This window comes from Lithohypha guttulata (assembly GCF_036872675.1).
Source record: "Lithohypha guttulata strain CCFEE 5908 chromosome Unknown scaffold_1, whole genome shotgun sequence".
Lineage (NCBI taxonomy): Eukaryota > Fungi > Ascomycota > Eurotiomycetes > Chaetothyriales > Trichomeriaceae > Lithohypha > Lithohypha guttulata.
In genome coordinates, this window is record NW_027042750.1 from 5,297,094 (window position 1) to 5,310,619 (window position 13,526).

At 48.7% G+C, this 13,526-nt stretch overlaps 6 protein-coding genes across 6 annotated transcripts; 2 read left to right on the forward strand and 4 right to left on the reverse strand.

Moving 5' to 3' along the window:
• Window positions 1-349: 349 nt before the first annotated feature.
• Window positions 350-2,315, reverse strand: LTR64_001943 (uncharacterized protein; the record flags this gene model as incomplete). The annotated part of the gene is made up of 2 exons (XM_064896318.1): window positions 350-1,665; window positions 1,889-2,315. 2 exons carry the CDS (start codon window positions 2,313-2,315, stop codon window positions 350-352), a joined length of 1,743 nt encoding a protein of 580 aa, XP_064759005.1.
• Window positions 2,316-2,961: 646 nt separating this feature from the next.
• TIF1 (translation initiation factor eIF4A) lies at window positions 2,962-4,355 on the reverse strand (the record flags this gene model as incomplete). Its single annotated transcript, XM_064896319.1, has 4 exons — window positions 2,962-3,974; window positions 4,026-4,094; window positions 4,148-4,222; window positions 4,322-4,355. The coding sequence occupies 4 exons, from the start codon at window positions 4,353-4,355 to the stop codon at window positions 2,962-2,964; spliced, it is 1,191 nt and encodes a 396-aa protein (XP_064759006.1).
• A 495-nt stretch (window positions 4,356-4,850) lies between these two features.
• Window positions 4,851-6,317, forward strand: LTR64_001945 (uncharacterized protein; the record flags this gene model as incomplete). The annotated part of the gene is given in 2 exon segments (XM_064896320.1): window positions 4,851-5,310; window positions 5,329-6,317. The coding sequence occupies 2 exon segments, from the start codon at window positions 4,851-4,853 to the stop codon at window positions 6,315-6,317; spliced, it is 1,449 nt and encodes a 482-aa protein (XP_064759007.1).
• A 264-nt stretch (window positions 6,318-6,581) lies between these two features.
• On the reverse strand, window positions 6,582-7,003 carry CTR2 (copper transpport protein; the record flags this gene model as incomplete). The annotated part of the gene is made up of 2 exons (XM_064896321.1): window positions 6,582-6,863; window positions 6,914-7,003. 2 exons carry the CDS (start codon window positions 7,001-7,003, stop codon window positions 6,582-6,584), a joined length of 372 nt encoding a protein of 123 aa, XP_064759008.1.
• Window positions 7,004-7,352: 349 nt separating this feature from the next.
• Window positions 7,353-7,907, forward strand: LTR64_001947 (uncharacterized protein; the record flags this gene model as incomplete). The annotated part of the gene is made up of 1 exon (XM_064896322.1): window positions 7,353-7,907. The coding sequence occupies one exon, from the start codon at window positions 7,353-7,355 to the stop codon at window positions 7,905-7,907; it is 555 nt and encodes a 184-aa protein (XP_064759009.1).
• A 2,618-nt stretch (window positions 7,908-10,525) lies between these two features.
• Window positions 10,526-12,466, reverse strand: LTR64_001948 (uncharacterized protein; the record flags this gene model as incomplete). Its single annotated transcript, XM_064896323.1, has 2 exons — window positions 10,526-11,892; window positions 12,088-12,466. 2 exons carry the CDS (start codon window positions 12,464-12,466, stop codon window positions 10,526-10,528), a joined length of 1,746 nt encoding a protein of 581 aa, XP_064759010.1.
• Between the last annotated feature and the right edge of the window lie 1,060 nt (window positions 12,467-13,526).

Here is a 13,526-nt window from a genome sequence, read left to right on the forward strand (position 1 = left end):
TATAAACTTGCGCAGTTATGATTGGCAGGCATTTCGCAAGGTAGGATTCTAAGTTCTGCTCAGAATGTACGAGTAGGCACTTGTTACCAGACGAAGACCATCCTCTTTGATGTAGACATGGTCTGGAAGGATGGTCTTTGTTGTCAGTATATCCATGGGTGTCTAGCAGAAGGTACAGGCTAGAAGGGAAAAGTGTTTTAATGGCCCATCATTATTCTGTCGCAATCAGACGAGCACCTAGCATCAAGTAGGCCCCTTCCCCTTCAACTTCATGCTCCGCAGTATAAGTTGAAAACGCTGAACACGACCCAAGAAGCTACACTTATTAGCCGCAGTGCCTCTTCCGAGCTCAAATCCCGAAGCGACCTCGATGTCCTAGCTTCCTCTTCTTCCCAGTCTTGAGCCATTCTTCGAAGATTCCTCTATATCTGAGCCGGCAGTCTTCGCCAAGAGTGTTGTCAGCTAGAGAGCCAGCATCGCTCCTCCGTGCAACGAGGATACGTGTGGTTGGGCTCGGTGGTGCCGATGCAGAGCAATCTGATGAGACAACATCTTCACCATAGCATAGCAGCATACCTAATCTCCTGCTAACCGGCCATTGTGTGTGATCCGGTGGACTCGAAGGGACATGGTTCAGAGATCTTTTACGAGCTTCGGCTGGTGTGGAAGGGGTAGAAATGTGTATATTTAGTGGACCTTCAGGTGGAGACGTAGATGGTCGTTGTATATGCTGCGGAGGCATCTCGATAGACTCTGCTCGTCGAAATGGTGTTTCGGCGTACATGGGCCTTCTGCCAGTCGAGAACTGCGGACTGAGACGCTCTGCTGAAATACAAGCAGGACTTCTTCGGCGGATAATGCGTGACTTGTCGATTGCCAACAGTCCTAGGGTTTGGCTCTCTGTCCGCCGCGGTTCACAGCCTGTAGCAGTCTCCCCGGCTTTCAATATTTGTAGGCGCGTGGAAGCTGGCGATAGGACTGGAGCCTCACCCTCTTCTGACGTGAGTGACAAAAGAAGTACGCCGTCTCGCGTGTTTCGCAGAGACCACTCGCTGGTGTTTAGCCACTCTGTCAGGAAGTCCTTCTCTTTCTTTCGCGAAAGACCGTTGACAAAACGTCTCACGCAGATCCTCTCTACTTCATCTCCTTCAGGTGGCATCAGAATGACCTTGGCAAAATCGTTGTAATATCGAACTAGATCCTGCTCGTTTTTCTGTCTGAGCTTGAGAAGCTGATATAAGGCGTGGCGGTCAGACGCCATGTCTCTTGGAGTATGTGACGTGTTTGCTAGAAAGGTACATGGATTGCTTGCTTCTTGTAGAAGGACATCGGATCCAGTGGAGATAGGTGAGGCTAATGCTTGTGGCTCTCGGAGTGCTTCTTGCACATCTTCTTGGTGAGCACGATGATGCACGGTGCTCTTGTCAAGTGAATGTGTTATGTTACTGATGGCACCATACTGCTGCACGGCCTTGACATTTTCACCCAATCCAGATTTGGCCGTAGACAGATGTTGAGATTCGAGGCTCGTCAGTTCAGGCTCAGGCTCAAGCTCATTAATTTCAGGTAATTCTTCGTAGGTATCGAGCTGTGTTACTTCGTTCGGCTGAATGACAGGCTGCAACATAGGACTAATGAAGCTGTCAGAGATGGCAGAGCTCAAGCCTGCTCGTTGTTAGTCGTATGTCAAGGGAGAGAAAATATTACCTACCCAAAGTCGGACGAACAGAACGTGGAAAGCTGTCGGTAACCCTGCTGATACTCTCCTGCCCTTCAGCGTTTGCTCTAGCAGCACTTACTAGCTCGTCGACCCTTGCTCTCAGCTCGTGCAACATCTTTTGATCAGCTGTAGCAGCTTTTGTGCTCTGAAGTAGTCGGTCCAACTCACTGAGCCGATGCTCGAAAATGTCAAGCCTTGCGACAAGGTCAGCCCCATCGTTGCTGAGCTTCTCAGTGAGAGCGCTCCGCTCCTGAAATTCAAGTTGTTGAGCCACAAGCTTTCTTGTGACTTCATCTTTCATTGTCTTTTGGTTGGTGCTGATGTCCTCAGTCGTGGTACCAATCCCGTCCCAGCCAGTAATAATGGGTTCTAGCCTGACATCGTGTATAGCGAACTCGGACTCGATGTTGCCCACTCGCGTCCAAAGGACAAAAACCTCCTCTCGCAGATTGTCTATATCTTCCTTTCTGGTGGTGATGTCCTCACGTAACGATCTAACCTCACCCGAAATCGCGACGTTTTCCTTACGTGATTTCTGAATTCTTAAAATCTCGATAGCTTGCGCGGCTACTAGACGATTTGCAGTATGATGCATCGTGAGGCTTCATAGCTATTATTGAGGGAGTCATGATGTTGACACAATATATTTGTCAGAGCAGGTTAGGGCCTCAAAATGTTTTGAGGAAGTCACGCTTCAGTATGTAAGGAAGGAGCAACCAAGATGACAGCTTCGAGGCTAGCAGCGTGCTACTTGTTTCAACAAGTTGGAGTCCCACTTCTAGTCGCCTAACACGAAACTTCATCCAGAGAAGACACCGGGAGTTTCATACTTTCTTTACTAGTTAGATACATAAAAGTCTATATTGATTGGCCATTTATTGTCTCGTAACTCGTGGCACATAGGGATGTTTGAACATATCTTCCGTGCAGGAGGTAAAGAAGACAACAGCATACTGCACGATGATCGTTACTAAACTCCGACCACTTCAGTTCTCACAACGATGCTTCGTGTTGTGACTACTCAAACTGCTGATTCCATTACAAGCAGCAGTTCCGCGAAAATGAATTAACAAGTGCAACTTTTCATTGAACCAATACTCGAGTCAAGCGGTCGGAAATCATGTTTCGGCTTCATCCCGCTTTTCCCAAAGTACGTTCTCTCCTCCATATCTGTGAAGACAAACGCCGTCTAAATGCTCAATATCTGAAAGACAAGCGTAGTGGTATGTTCACGACCTTGCTTAGATAAGGTCAGCGACGTTCATTGGCATCTCCTCGATCTGAGTGCTGTAGAACTGCTCGATTTCTCGCATCATCCGAACGTCATCAGCAGTGACGAAGTTGATGGCAACACCCTTACGACCGAATCGACCACCACGACCGATTCTGTGAATGTAGTTCTCTCGGTTGGCTGGAAGATCATAGTTGATGACCAACGAGACTTGCTGCACATCGATACCACGAGCCAACAAATCAGTGGCAATTAGGACACGGGACGAGCCTGATCGGAACTCCTTCATGATGACATCTCGCTGAGCTTGTTCCATGTCACCGTGCATAGCGGAGACGGTGAAGTCACGGGCTGTGAGCTTGTCGGTGAGCCAATCGACCTTCCTTCGAGTGTTGCAGAAGATAACGGCCTGTGTGATTGTGACGGTCTCGTAGAGATCCGAGAGAGTATCTAGCTTCCACTCCTCCTTCTCGACTGCAATGTAGAATTGCTTGATACCTTCGAGGGTAAGCTCAGCCTTCTTGACCAAGATTCGGACAGGATCTCGCATGAACTTAGTGGTAACTTCGAGAACATCCTGTGGCATAGTGGCGGACAGAAGGACGACTTGAGTAGACTGAGGTAGCAGCTGGAAGATGTCGTAGATCTGCTCGGTGAAACCACGAGACAACATCTCATCAGCCTCGTCAAGAATGAACATCTTCATGTTATCAGTCTTGAGGACTCGTCGCTGAATCATGTCTTGAACTCGTCCTGGAGTACCGACAACGACTTGTGGACCATCTTGCAAAGCCTTCATATCGTCCCGCACATTAGTGCCACCAATGCAAGCATGGCACTCAACGTTCATGAAGTCGCCGATAGCGACGACAACTTTCTGGATTTGCTGGGCGAGTTCTCGGGTTGGTGCAAGAATCAGAGCCTGGCAGGCTTTCAGGTTCGTATCGATCTTTTGAAGGGCGGAGATAGAGAATGTTGCAGTCTTGCCAGTACCTGACTGTGCTTGTGCAATGACATCAGATCCTACAGATCGTTAGTTTTTGCCTCTTTAGTAATCGGCAGATTTAGTCTCACCCTTGATGACTGGCATGATAGCCCGCTGCTGGATGGCAGATGGTCGTTCGAAACCATATGCGTAGACACCTGGACATGATCAGAAACCGGTTGTTGCAAATCCGTATCTCTCGCGAACTTACCTCTCAGCAACTCAGCCTTGAGGTTCATATTGTCGAACGAGTCAGTTACCTCATCGTAATTAGACTCGATCTGCCCTATAAAAAAGTGTCAGCCTGCGCGATAATGTGCGGCTTGCACGTTGCTCCGAAATCATCTTTCTTCACTGCAAGAAATGTCCTGGAAATACAACTTACCCTCAGGGATCTCCTCCAATCCTTTGTCAGCCATGATTGCGAAAACTACTTCGAAGGATCACTGGCAACCAGCCGGTGATCTGTGATTTGCGGTGGGGTGGCGCTCAAATACGTCGCTGTCTCTCGCAGCAACGGTGTTTGCTTGAGTTCGTGAAAAAAAAGTCTCAGAGTCAAAGATTCCTCTATGGGTAGAGAAATCAGGTTCTGAGAAGATTTGATTGTGATATGTGTTCGTGATGGAATGTAATGGCGAAAGAAAAGTTCTTGTGAAGCGCAATTTCAATTTCGCAAAAATTATCGAACAGTTTGACTGCAGTCACGTGGGAAACGCACTAGTCATGACCTTCTACCAAAATCTTCCACAATCGAAAAGTTACAATCTGCTCTAGCATGTGGCAACGATAGGCAAGGCGGCAAGTTTACAGCGGCAGACTATGACACCCATGACCTGATTGGCCTGGGGTGTATGCGAGGCGAACGTGGTGACTCACAGCAAGACAGGCAGAGAACCAAAGATCTTTGAGAACGAATGGCTTCAGTGATTGGGATACACACTGTGAAAGAACTGGACGACATCAGTGTCGATACTGGTAGCGATTTCTTATCGAATGGACACACTCCTTACTATGACGTGAAGGAAGACTCATTGAGGCGCCATCCACTCGGTGTAAAGCCTAGTGGCAATGCCTTGACAGCAGACCAGGATTTGTCTCTATCCATGGGAATTCTTGGACGTATACCGGATTCACTTCTGCTGCTACTGCTCGAGTTCCTCGATCAAGATGCGTTGTTGGCCCTGAGTCACACCTGCAAAGGACTGTTCGCATTTGCAACTCACGACCAAGTATGGAGGGAACTTGTATTGAGAGATTGTGGAGAAGGATTTTCCTGGCGAGGAAACTGGAGGTCGTCCATGCTGAAGCGCTCGTTACTCCCAAAAATAGATTGTCGCCATCTCTATTCCGATGCTCTATACCGTCCTTTTCACTGTACGCATGTGTCCCTAGCACCCTTTTTCAACAATATTCCGAAGGGCAACCACATAGCTCGCCTGCTAGATCTCACTGTTGATGAATTCGGCGCCAGCTGGTCTGGTAGGCCATTTATCCTCACAGAGCCAGTGAAGAAATGGCGGGTCTTTCCCGAATGGGACAGGCAGAACTTGTTGGATAGATATGGCGATGTCAAATTTCGAGCCGAAGCGGTTGACTGGACGCTGCATGATTATGTGAATTACATGGACAACAACCAGGATGAAAGCCCTCTATACCTTTTCGACCGTGCTTTCGCTGAGAAGATGAAGCTTCAGATTGGTGACGACGGTGCTTATCGACCTCCTGCTTGCTTTGCTGAGGACCTCTTCACGCTACTTGGAGAACATCGTCCGGATCATAGATGGTTGATTATAGGTCCTGAACGTTCTGGAAGTACTTTCCACAAAGATCCAAATGCTACCAGTGCCTGGAATGCTGTCATCCGAGGATCGAAATACTGGATCATGTTTCCAAACTCGTTAACTCCACCTGGTGTGTATGTCTCAGATGACCAGAGTGAAGTCACCAGTCCGCTTTCTATCGCTGAATGGTTAATAACATTCCATGCCGAGGCTCGCAAAATACCAGGTTGCATTGAAGGCATCTGCGGACCTGGTGAAGTGCTACATGTACCATCTGGCTGGTGGCATCTAGTGGTCAATCTCGAGCCAGCTATTGCTATCACTCAGAACTTCGTCCCCAGGTCGCACCTCTCTTCAGCGATCAATTTCTTGAAGAACAAACCAAACCAGGTGTCTGGCTTTCGCGAGACTGTGACAGATCCTTACGCACTCTTTATGGGAAGGTTGAAAGATGCACACCCTGATCTGTACGAAGATGCACAGAACAAAGGCAGTAGTAAGAGGAAATGGGGAGACGTCGTAGTGGTCGAGGACAACGACGGAGCTGATCGAGCTGGTTTTAGCTTCGGCTTTGCAGCTGATTCTGAAGAAGAGGATTGATTAGTGGCATGCCACGCTCTTGGTGGAAGGCATGTCTGAGCTGAAGCCAATGTAGCCAACAAATGCACCCACTGCTACCGCGATCATGACCCATCCATTGTAGGTCATGAATAGGAGCCTGCAACCATTAGTACCATCTTTCCAAATACTGCTGCTGCTGTTCTTACATGATGAAAAAGCTGTAGAAGACTTGCAAAGCATAAAGTATGCCTTTGATGATCTTGCCCCGTCTCTCGGCGTCCTTCCTTGAATCTCGTCCTACAATCAACCATGAGCCCGCTGCAGCTTCTCGATTTGCCTCGCCTTCACAATCTCAGTGATGGGTGAGCTGGCCAGATTCGAGTACTTACTGGTTCCAGAGCTGCTGAAAGCAGACATACGAGCATCATACGATTGTTCATATCTCCTGCTAGCTGATCTCAAGCATTCGTAACCGGCAGTTAGGACCACAATCGCAAGGAGGGACATGAGCAGGGACATAGTGCTGGTGATGCGCCACTGTTTGAAGATGATACACAGGTTGTTGGAATCCCACGTAAATATCATCTAACAATGTCAGCGCTGCTCCAGTATCTGACTGTATATCGGAAGCCTACATTCATGGAGCACTGGCCGCCCATATCCATGTCACCGTGACCCATACCACCATGGTCCATACCACCATGATCCATGTGGCTGTGGTCCATCTTGGCTAGACTCGAGACAAACAGTGGAAGTATATCGACAGTCGAGAACGACCTCCCTACGAAGACAGAGCTGGCACAGATCTCGTGGACGAACAAGGACCAGGTTGCACTGGTAGTACAGTAGGAACAGTGTCGCTCGTGACTTTCCTTCACATGCGCTCGCATCGTCGAACGTGCCGAAGTTCCTCCGTGTCGCCTGTACCGTTTCAACCAAGACATGCACAATTACTGTTCCAGTCTCTTTTCCAATTTGTTGCTCTGCTGCACTCCTGCGTAATTCTATGTCGTACTCTGCGTGTCCGTTGCGCAGCCACCAAGATAGGTTCGTTCAGGTATAGCCTGCACTGACATGGCTGAAAATGTAGCCCCAGGAAGTGCTGGCAAGGTAGCTAATGCATCAGATCGAGGGATCCCATACTATGAGAAGCTGCGACGTGATCTTCGTGACACGATCAATAAGAAGCGCATCCTTGATCGAAACATGGCCGCGATCGAAGCTGAGATTTACCGACAGGAGACAGCATACCTTGAAGACACTTCAGCCGCTGGTAATATTGTGAAGGGATTTGACAACTATATCAAAGCAGCCACAAATACTGCTGCGTCGGGCACAATATCAGGCTCGCAGTTAGGTGGTACCCGTGGTCGCAAGGGCGCAGTGACAGATGCAGATAGAGTGTTCAGCAAGAGCAGCGTAAGTTACAATCGAGACACGGATAGTCCTGGGGTTGGAAGCGCTGTGAGTACGCCTGGTGGTGGTGGGACGCCTACTGCTAGTCTTGCTGGCGATGCACGCGCAGATAAGAAAAAGAAGAAGGCACCTGTGAACAACGACGACGACGATGCAAGGAGTACGAAGAGACAGCAGGTTAGCTTTGGTAGCAGGAAACGTCACGACGACTGAGTGAATAAGGATATGTCCTTCGGTTGTTCCGTGATGCTACGCCGACTGGTTTCCCAGCATATGGAATGCATCAAGCTCATTTTCCAAGGAAAGCACACCAGGCCAGCGAATACAAGAGTCTGGACATATTATGGCACAACGAAGCAGAAAGGAAAATCGAAGAACCAAAAACTTATAAGACCATGTGCGTTTGCTCTATGTCAAAAGAGCTCGCAATTGTCATGCATTATTGCACTTGCCTCATGCAAGAACAAACCACAGCAATTATAGAGCAGGCCTGTGCCGTTTGTTTGCTTCGGAATTGCGTATTCAGACTTGAAGTGTTCACACATAAGAACAAGCTATCTTCGACCTTGAGAGGATGTGCAGGTTGCATTTGCCTGCCGAACTTCCACCACCACCAACTGCAGACAGAACAGGCGCTCATCGTGGCAGAGTTTCCACCAACGTTGTGCGGCGGCTCGGAAGGAACTGATCAACCTGAGTACAATCCGTGTGTGGCTTGAGAGGTGGCGAAGGTGGTTCTATTGTCTGGTCTACAGTAGAAATATCCAGAGAGTTCACAGAAAGGGCAAGGCGATCATGATGCCAGATAGAAGGTGTGCTGGCAATGGTGTGAAGTTTTACTCAAATAGGTGCTAGTACTTCGTATATTCGTGGTACGATGAAACACAGCACGCAACCCACAGAGCCTGGGGCATGGTTCCAACCTGGTATTTTTAACATAGTATCTCTTGATGTTCAGCGAATTATCAAGAGGCTCGGATCTAATGGAGAGGCGTTCGGATTGACCACGCTCTAGCAATGCTACAAGTGGTAATCGTAGCGATGCTGCCGTAAACTTCGACTTGCAGCAATTGAGGTAGTTCACTGATCAGCCGCAATTCTGAAACTCTCCTGGAGGATTTATCATGCGGCTGCACAAATTTCATGCACAGCCCTCTCTTATGTCAAATGTCCCAGTCCGAAACGGTTTTTCGCCGTACTCTGCAGGTTACTTCTCGTACTGCTGTTCACGCAACACAGTAGGTTGGCTGTTTCCTAGCGAACTCGTTCGAGGCTGGATCGTCCATGAACCAAGAGCTTCGAAGCTCGAGCTCGAGCTGTCACTCTGCAAACAGGCTTTGCAAACCTGGTTCGTCCAAACTTTCTTCACAAACGTAAAACGAGAAAACTTCCGCTTCCTTCCTGCTTATCCAGCATATTCCATGCACGAGCGTTCAAGGCATGCAAAGAAGAGGAACCCGCAAGCATCCTTCGCCTGCTCAAAACAACCCCGCCGCTCCGAAGTTAATTTCCACTGATCGCCCAACGAGTTCGTCGTCATCCACACAAGAGCTTTCGGGGTTGTTCTTTCCTGTCAAACAGCCAAAGGAGAAGCTTTCGTTAAGCTTGCACGCTATTTGAACGCTTATGCAAACCATAAGCAGAGTTTGGAGAGTGAGAAGGGCCAAGAAACGTGCAAAACATGCTTGTTAGCGCAACTACCTTGCGTAATTATTCCGGTAGAAAGACGTTGAGACCAGGGATTTTCCCGGCTGGGGTTGTTTTTGTTTTTCGTTTGTGCGAATCCGCTGTAGATCAGGAAATTAGCCAAGCGAGTTTGCTCAGGGAACAGCTTGCGAAAGAGACTCGATTATCGTCATCTGAAGGTGCTGCTTAGGCGAGCAACAAGTGACGCATGGAAATTAGCCATTCAGCTTGGGTGGTCTTTTTAATGTCAAGTACTGATAGCCTGCAATGTGTTCCCTGCTCGAACACAAAATCCTGAGGGGCAGAGGCCGTTGCCGTGACGGAAATTTTCCCCTTAGTGAAGAACGCCGGTCAAACAACTGCTCCTTTGGCACAGCTATGCTGACGAAATGGCTTTGCATAACGTTCATGGCTAGTTCGCAATGCTGCATATGGTAAGTGTTCGCTTGCGTCTGTTGTCTTTAGCTTCGCCCGAGTACCAAGCCAGCCAGGGCGCGTGATTGTCTGCAGGCAAGAAGTCTTTCAAGACCGTGTCGGAGAATACTTCCTATAAAGTTCGGCGTTGAGAGCGATCCTGAGCCATGGTGAGAGACAGGTCCGACCAAGTGCCAGAAGTACGCTCGGATTATGAAACGGTGCTGCACGGTGAGCTAGTGAGAGAAGGACGACAATCACATGTACTGTGGTTTTGGAAGCAATTCAATTAGGATCAAATTCAATGCTTTGAGTGGCGTGGCAGCTATGGAAGTATCTCCTTGAGACAGTCGTTGCAGTGACTCCAAGGCCTCGCAAAAGACTGCCTCTTCATTTCAAAGTTAACTCCATGACTGTGTGCCTCAAGCATTAATGCATCTCGATCTTACCCGCTTCATTTCCTTCACTGCATGCTATCGTCCCAAAACACATGGCTTTCAATAGCCTAACCTGAAAATTGAAGAATCATATCAGCCGAGGTATCCAAAATCTCATACGCCAATTGCTGTTCAGTCTAGCTGAATTCCTCCTTTTGGATTTCGTGGGGTATCATGTTGAGCTAGAAGAGAAGAAAAACACAAATCGTTAACCCATCCCAAGCCTGGGAAGACTGAGATGTCGTTACGTGACTGACAAAAGAAAGTGCCTCAAGGTGTAGGGCTTCCGAATCTTCAAATGAAGTTGCTCGCTGGACTAGCGTTGGTCGCTAAACGCCTATATTCTGGCGAATCTGGGACGGAACGTACTCGTAGTGTGTCCCCTCGTGGCGGTGTATTGTATATATGTGCGTCGCTCAACCCCCTTTCGCCAGTAGCAAGACTTGCATGCATTGGATATGTCTTTGAATCAGGCAAGGAAGGAACTGGACGGGCGGACGTCCATAGCTCATCTGAAAAAATTGCATCCAATCCCGATGGACGTTCCTCCAAGTCGACCTGTCGCGAAGTATTGAAATCAACTTCGAAGTGTAAGTGGTTGTTGGAGGTAGCGGATAGTGGTAGTAGGCGTCGTTCCGTCGATGAGCATTCATACGTCCAGCTATCTTTACTTTCTTGTACCTGATTCTGAGGTGTTGTAGGGCGCGAATCGTGGCGGTTGCTCGTGCTTCTGGTACCTCTGCGTGATGCGATTTTGTCTCTGGCTAAGTCCGATAGTAGTCCTCCTAGCGTCGATGAGTCTGCTCTTTTGAGACCTGTGTCAACCTTGTCGTCTCTGGAGGGAGATGCTTGAATCGGCGACAGTCTACCAGTTCTGTTCACGGGGTGCGAATTGACTCGTCTTTTGTAAGTCGCATCCTGTTGCACACTCAACGAATGCCACGTTTGATGTCCACCGAAAGTTGCGGGTGGAGATTGATATTGTTCTTTGTGGTCAACCATTGGCGCTGGCAACAGCTTCGTCTTACGGACCTTCTTTCGTGGCTTTGATTTCGTGACCGGCTTCAGTGCTGACTTTGTATGGCTATCAATGGCGGTGAGATAGCTTGATCTCATCTGTTCGACCATGTTACGGATGTCTTCTCTTGTAGCCATGGGCTCATCTTCGAGACTCGTCTGGGTTGTCCCTGTGGATGATTCGCCACATGACGAAACGAAGGAGGCACGGTGTGGTGAAGATGCGTCAGACCATTCGTCATAGCTGCAATCGGCTGATGAGTGGCTTATCCTTTTGGAATCATCCTCGGTTCCTTCAATTGGTGGTAAAGGTAACGGCTCCAGAACCACTGGTGAGTATATTCGTGGCGCCAAACCTGTTGGGCTCGAGGCGCCCCTCAGCCGGGCGCTGTCTATTTGAGCAATGTTTCGAGCAGCGGCAGCATCTGAGCCATAGAGCTCTACGAGTTTGCTAAATTCAGCTTTCCGCAACGCTTTCAAAGTAGCATTTGTTTCTTGCAGGGTCCTATGAGTCGACCTCAGACTGTCATGGGACCTCGCACTGTAGGTTGATCGGGCGCGATAGTCTGAGGATGAGTCTTGTCTTACTTCGGTAGCATAGATAGGTGGGAATAACCCTAATCCGTTGGTTGTGTTTGCTGAATCTAGAGAAGTTTTCATATCCTGGTCAGGAGATAAAGCAGGTGTGCTTGGCCACGTTTGTGAGGTGGTTGAACCAGGCAAAGTCGATGGGCTGGTGGGTGGGCTATGATCGTCTAGTACAGAGATCGAACCACATGAAGTTTGGTTTGTTGCCGAACCTTTCTTCTGATGATTAGAAAGCTTCGGCGTTTTCTTACCAACGACATAGTGACCACCTAGTAGGTCCTGCATCGTCTTCTGCGAATCGTGCGCGGTTGCAATGAGGTCACCTGAGCTCATCCTACGGCTGGCTTGTAGCTTCACAGGTCCATTGCCCCTCTGAGGAGTGGTGCCGAAAGTTGGTGCTTTGCCAGCTGGGCAGTCCTCGTATGAATAAGATTGTAGAGCCACAACATCGATGCGGCTCTGCTTGTGAGGGCTGAATCCGTTTTTACCCAACACCGGGTACAGAAAGGTTGGTGGTCGTCGCGACGGCGAAACAGCTTGGTGAGATACATTTGAATAGTCCAATTCAGATCCGATATCTCTTGACCGCGCTCGACGATTGCTGATGTAGTTCTTCAATCGAGAGTCCATAGCCGTGATATGATCGTCCGAAAGTGGTGTGAGATGATTGCATTTCTCGACCTGGACGCGAAGATGTGAAGTTGGACCAGAGCTAACGGCGTTCACCTCTCTATAGACACGCGCAGGCTGTGTAACGGTTTGTACTTGCGAAAGGGAAGGACGGGGATCACGAAGTAGTGTTTATGCATGGTCTCAAACACAATTCATACCATCATCATCACGTCCGCACAAAGCTCAGTTTAGGTTGAATCAATATTGGGCTACCCTGGTCAGAGAAAGTAAAGGTTCAAGGTCAGCAAGGTGGACCTCTCGCTTTGCTTTACCCTGCTCACCTGCGCGTCAAAACTTTGTGGCTGAGGCTTCTGCAGAATAACAACACTAAGAGGAAGGTTGTACCAGGCTAATCCCTACCCAATCTTGAACGAGCTTTTAGGCCGGTCATCTCTCACGACAGCAAGCCACGATGGGACAATGGAAAAGGATGTACTAGCTCGAAAGAAAATGTGTTTTCAATGCGTCCACCACGGATACCTGCATCTATTATTTGACAGGTTTTGTGTCTTGTCCGTACACCGTCGTGAGGTAGAGCCTGTTGTCGTGGAAAGCAGTTGATCTTATCGTGAGGGATACTACAAACAATTTGTACCATCCAACACATCGTAGAGATGACCTCGCTACAATGGTAGACCATTGGTCGTTCTCTCCAGTTTGTCAAATTGGAAAGTTGTGAGTTACCCATGCGGTATCGAGACACGGAAGCAGCATCCGCGACTGCTAAGCTTCGCCGTAAGCGAGCTTTGCACCTGTCAATTTCTGGTACGAACGCAGTGTTGACTCGAAAGTCAAGCAAATCGTCTTGAACTCGACCACTTGTGAAGCACAACGATGATGAGACAAAAATGGTGACTACCATAAGCTGACACAGTGCAATCCAACTGAATGTCAAGTGAGCTGGTGGTGACCAGACAGAGTCATAGGCTGAGGAGTTAAATTTGCCTAGGCTTTCCTCGTGGTCCGGAAAGTCTGTTCTCGGAATCGAAATGTGGCTGCCTCTCAGCCACCTGAAAGG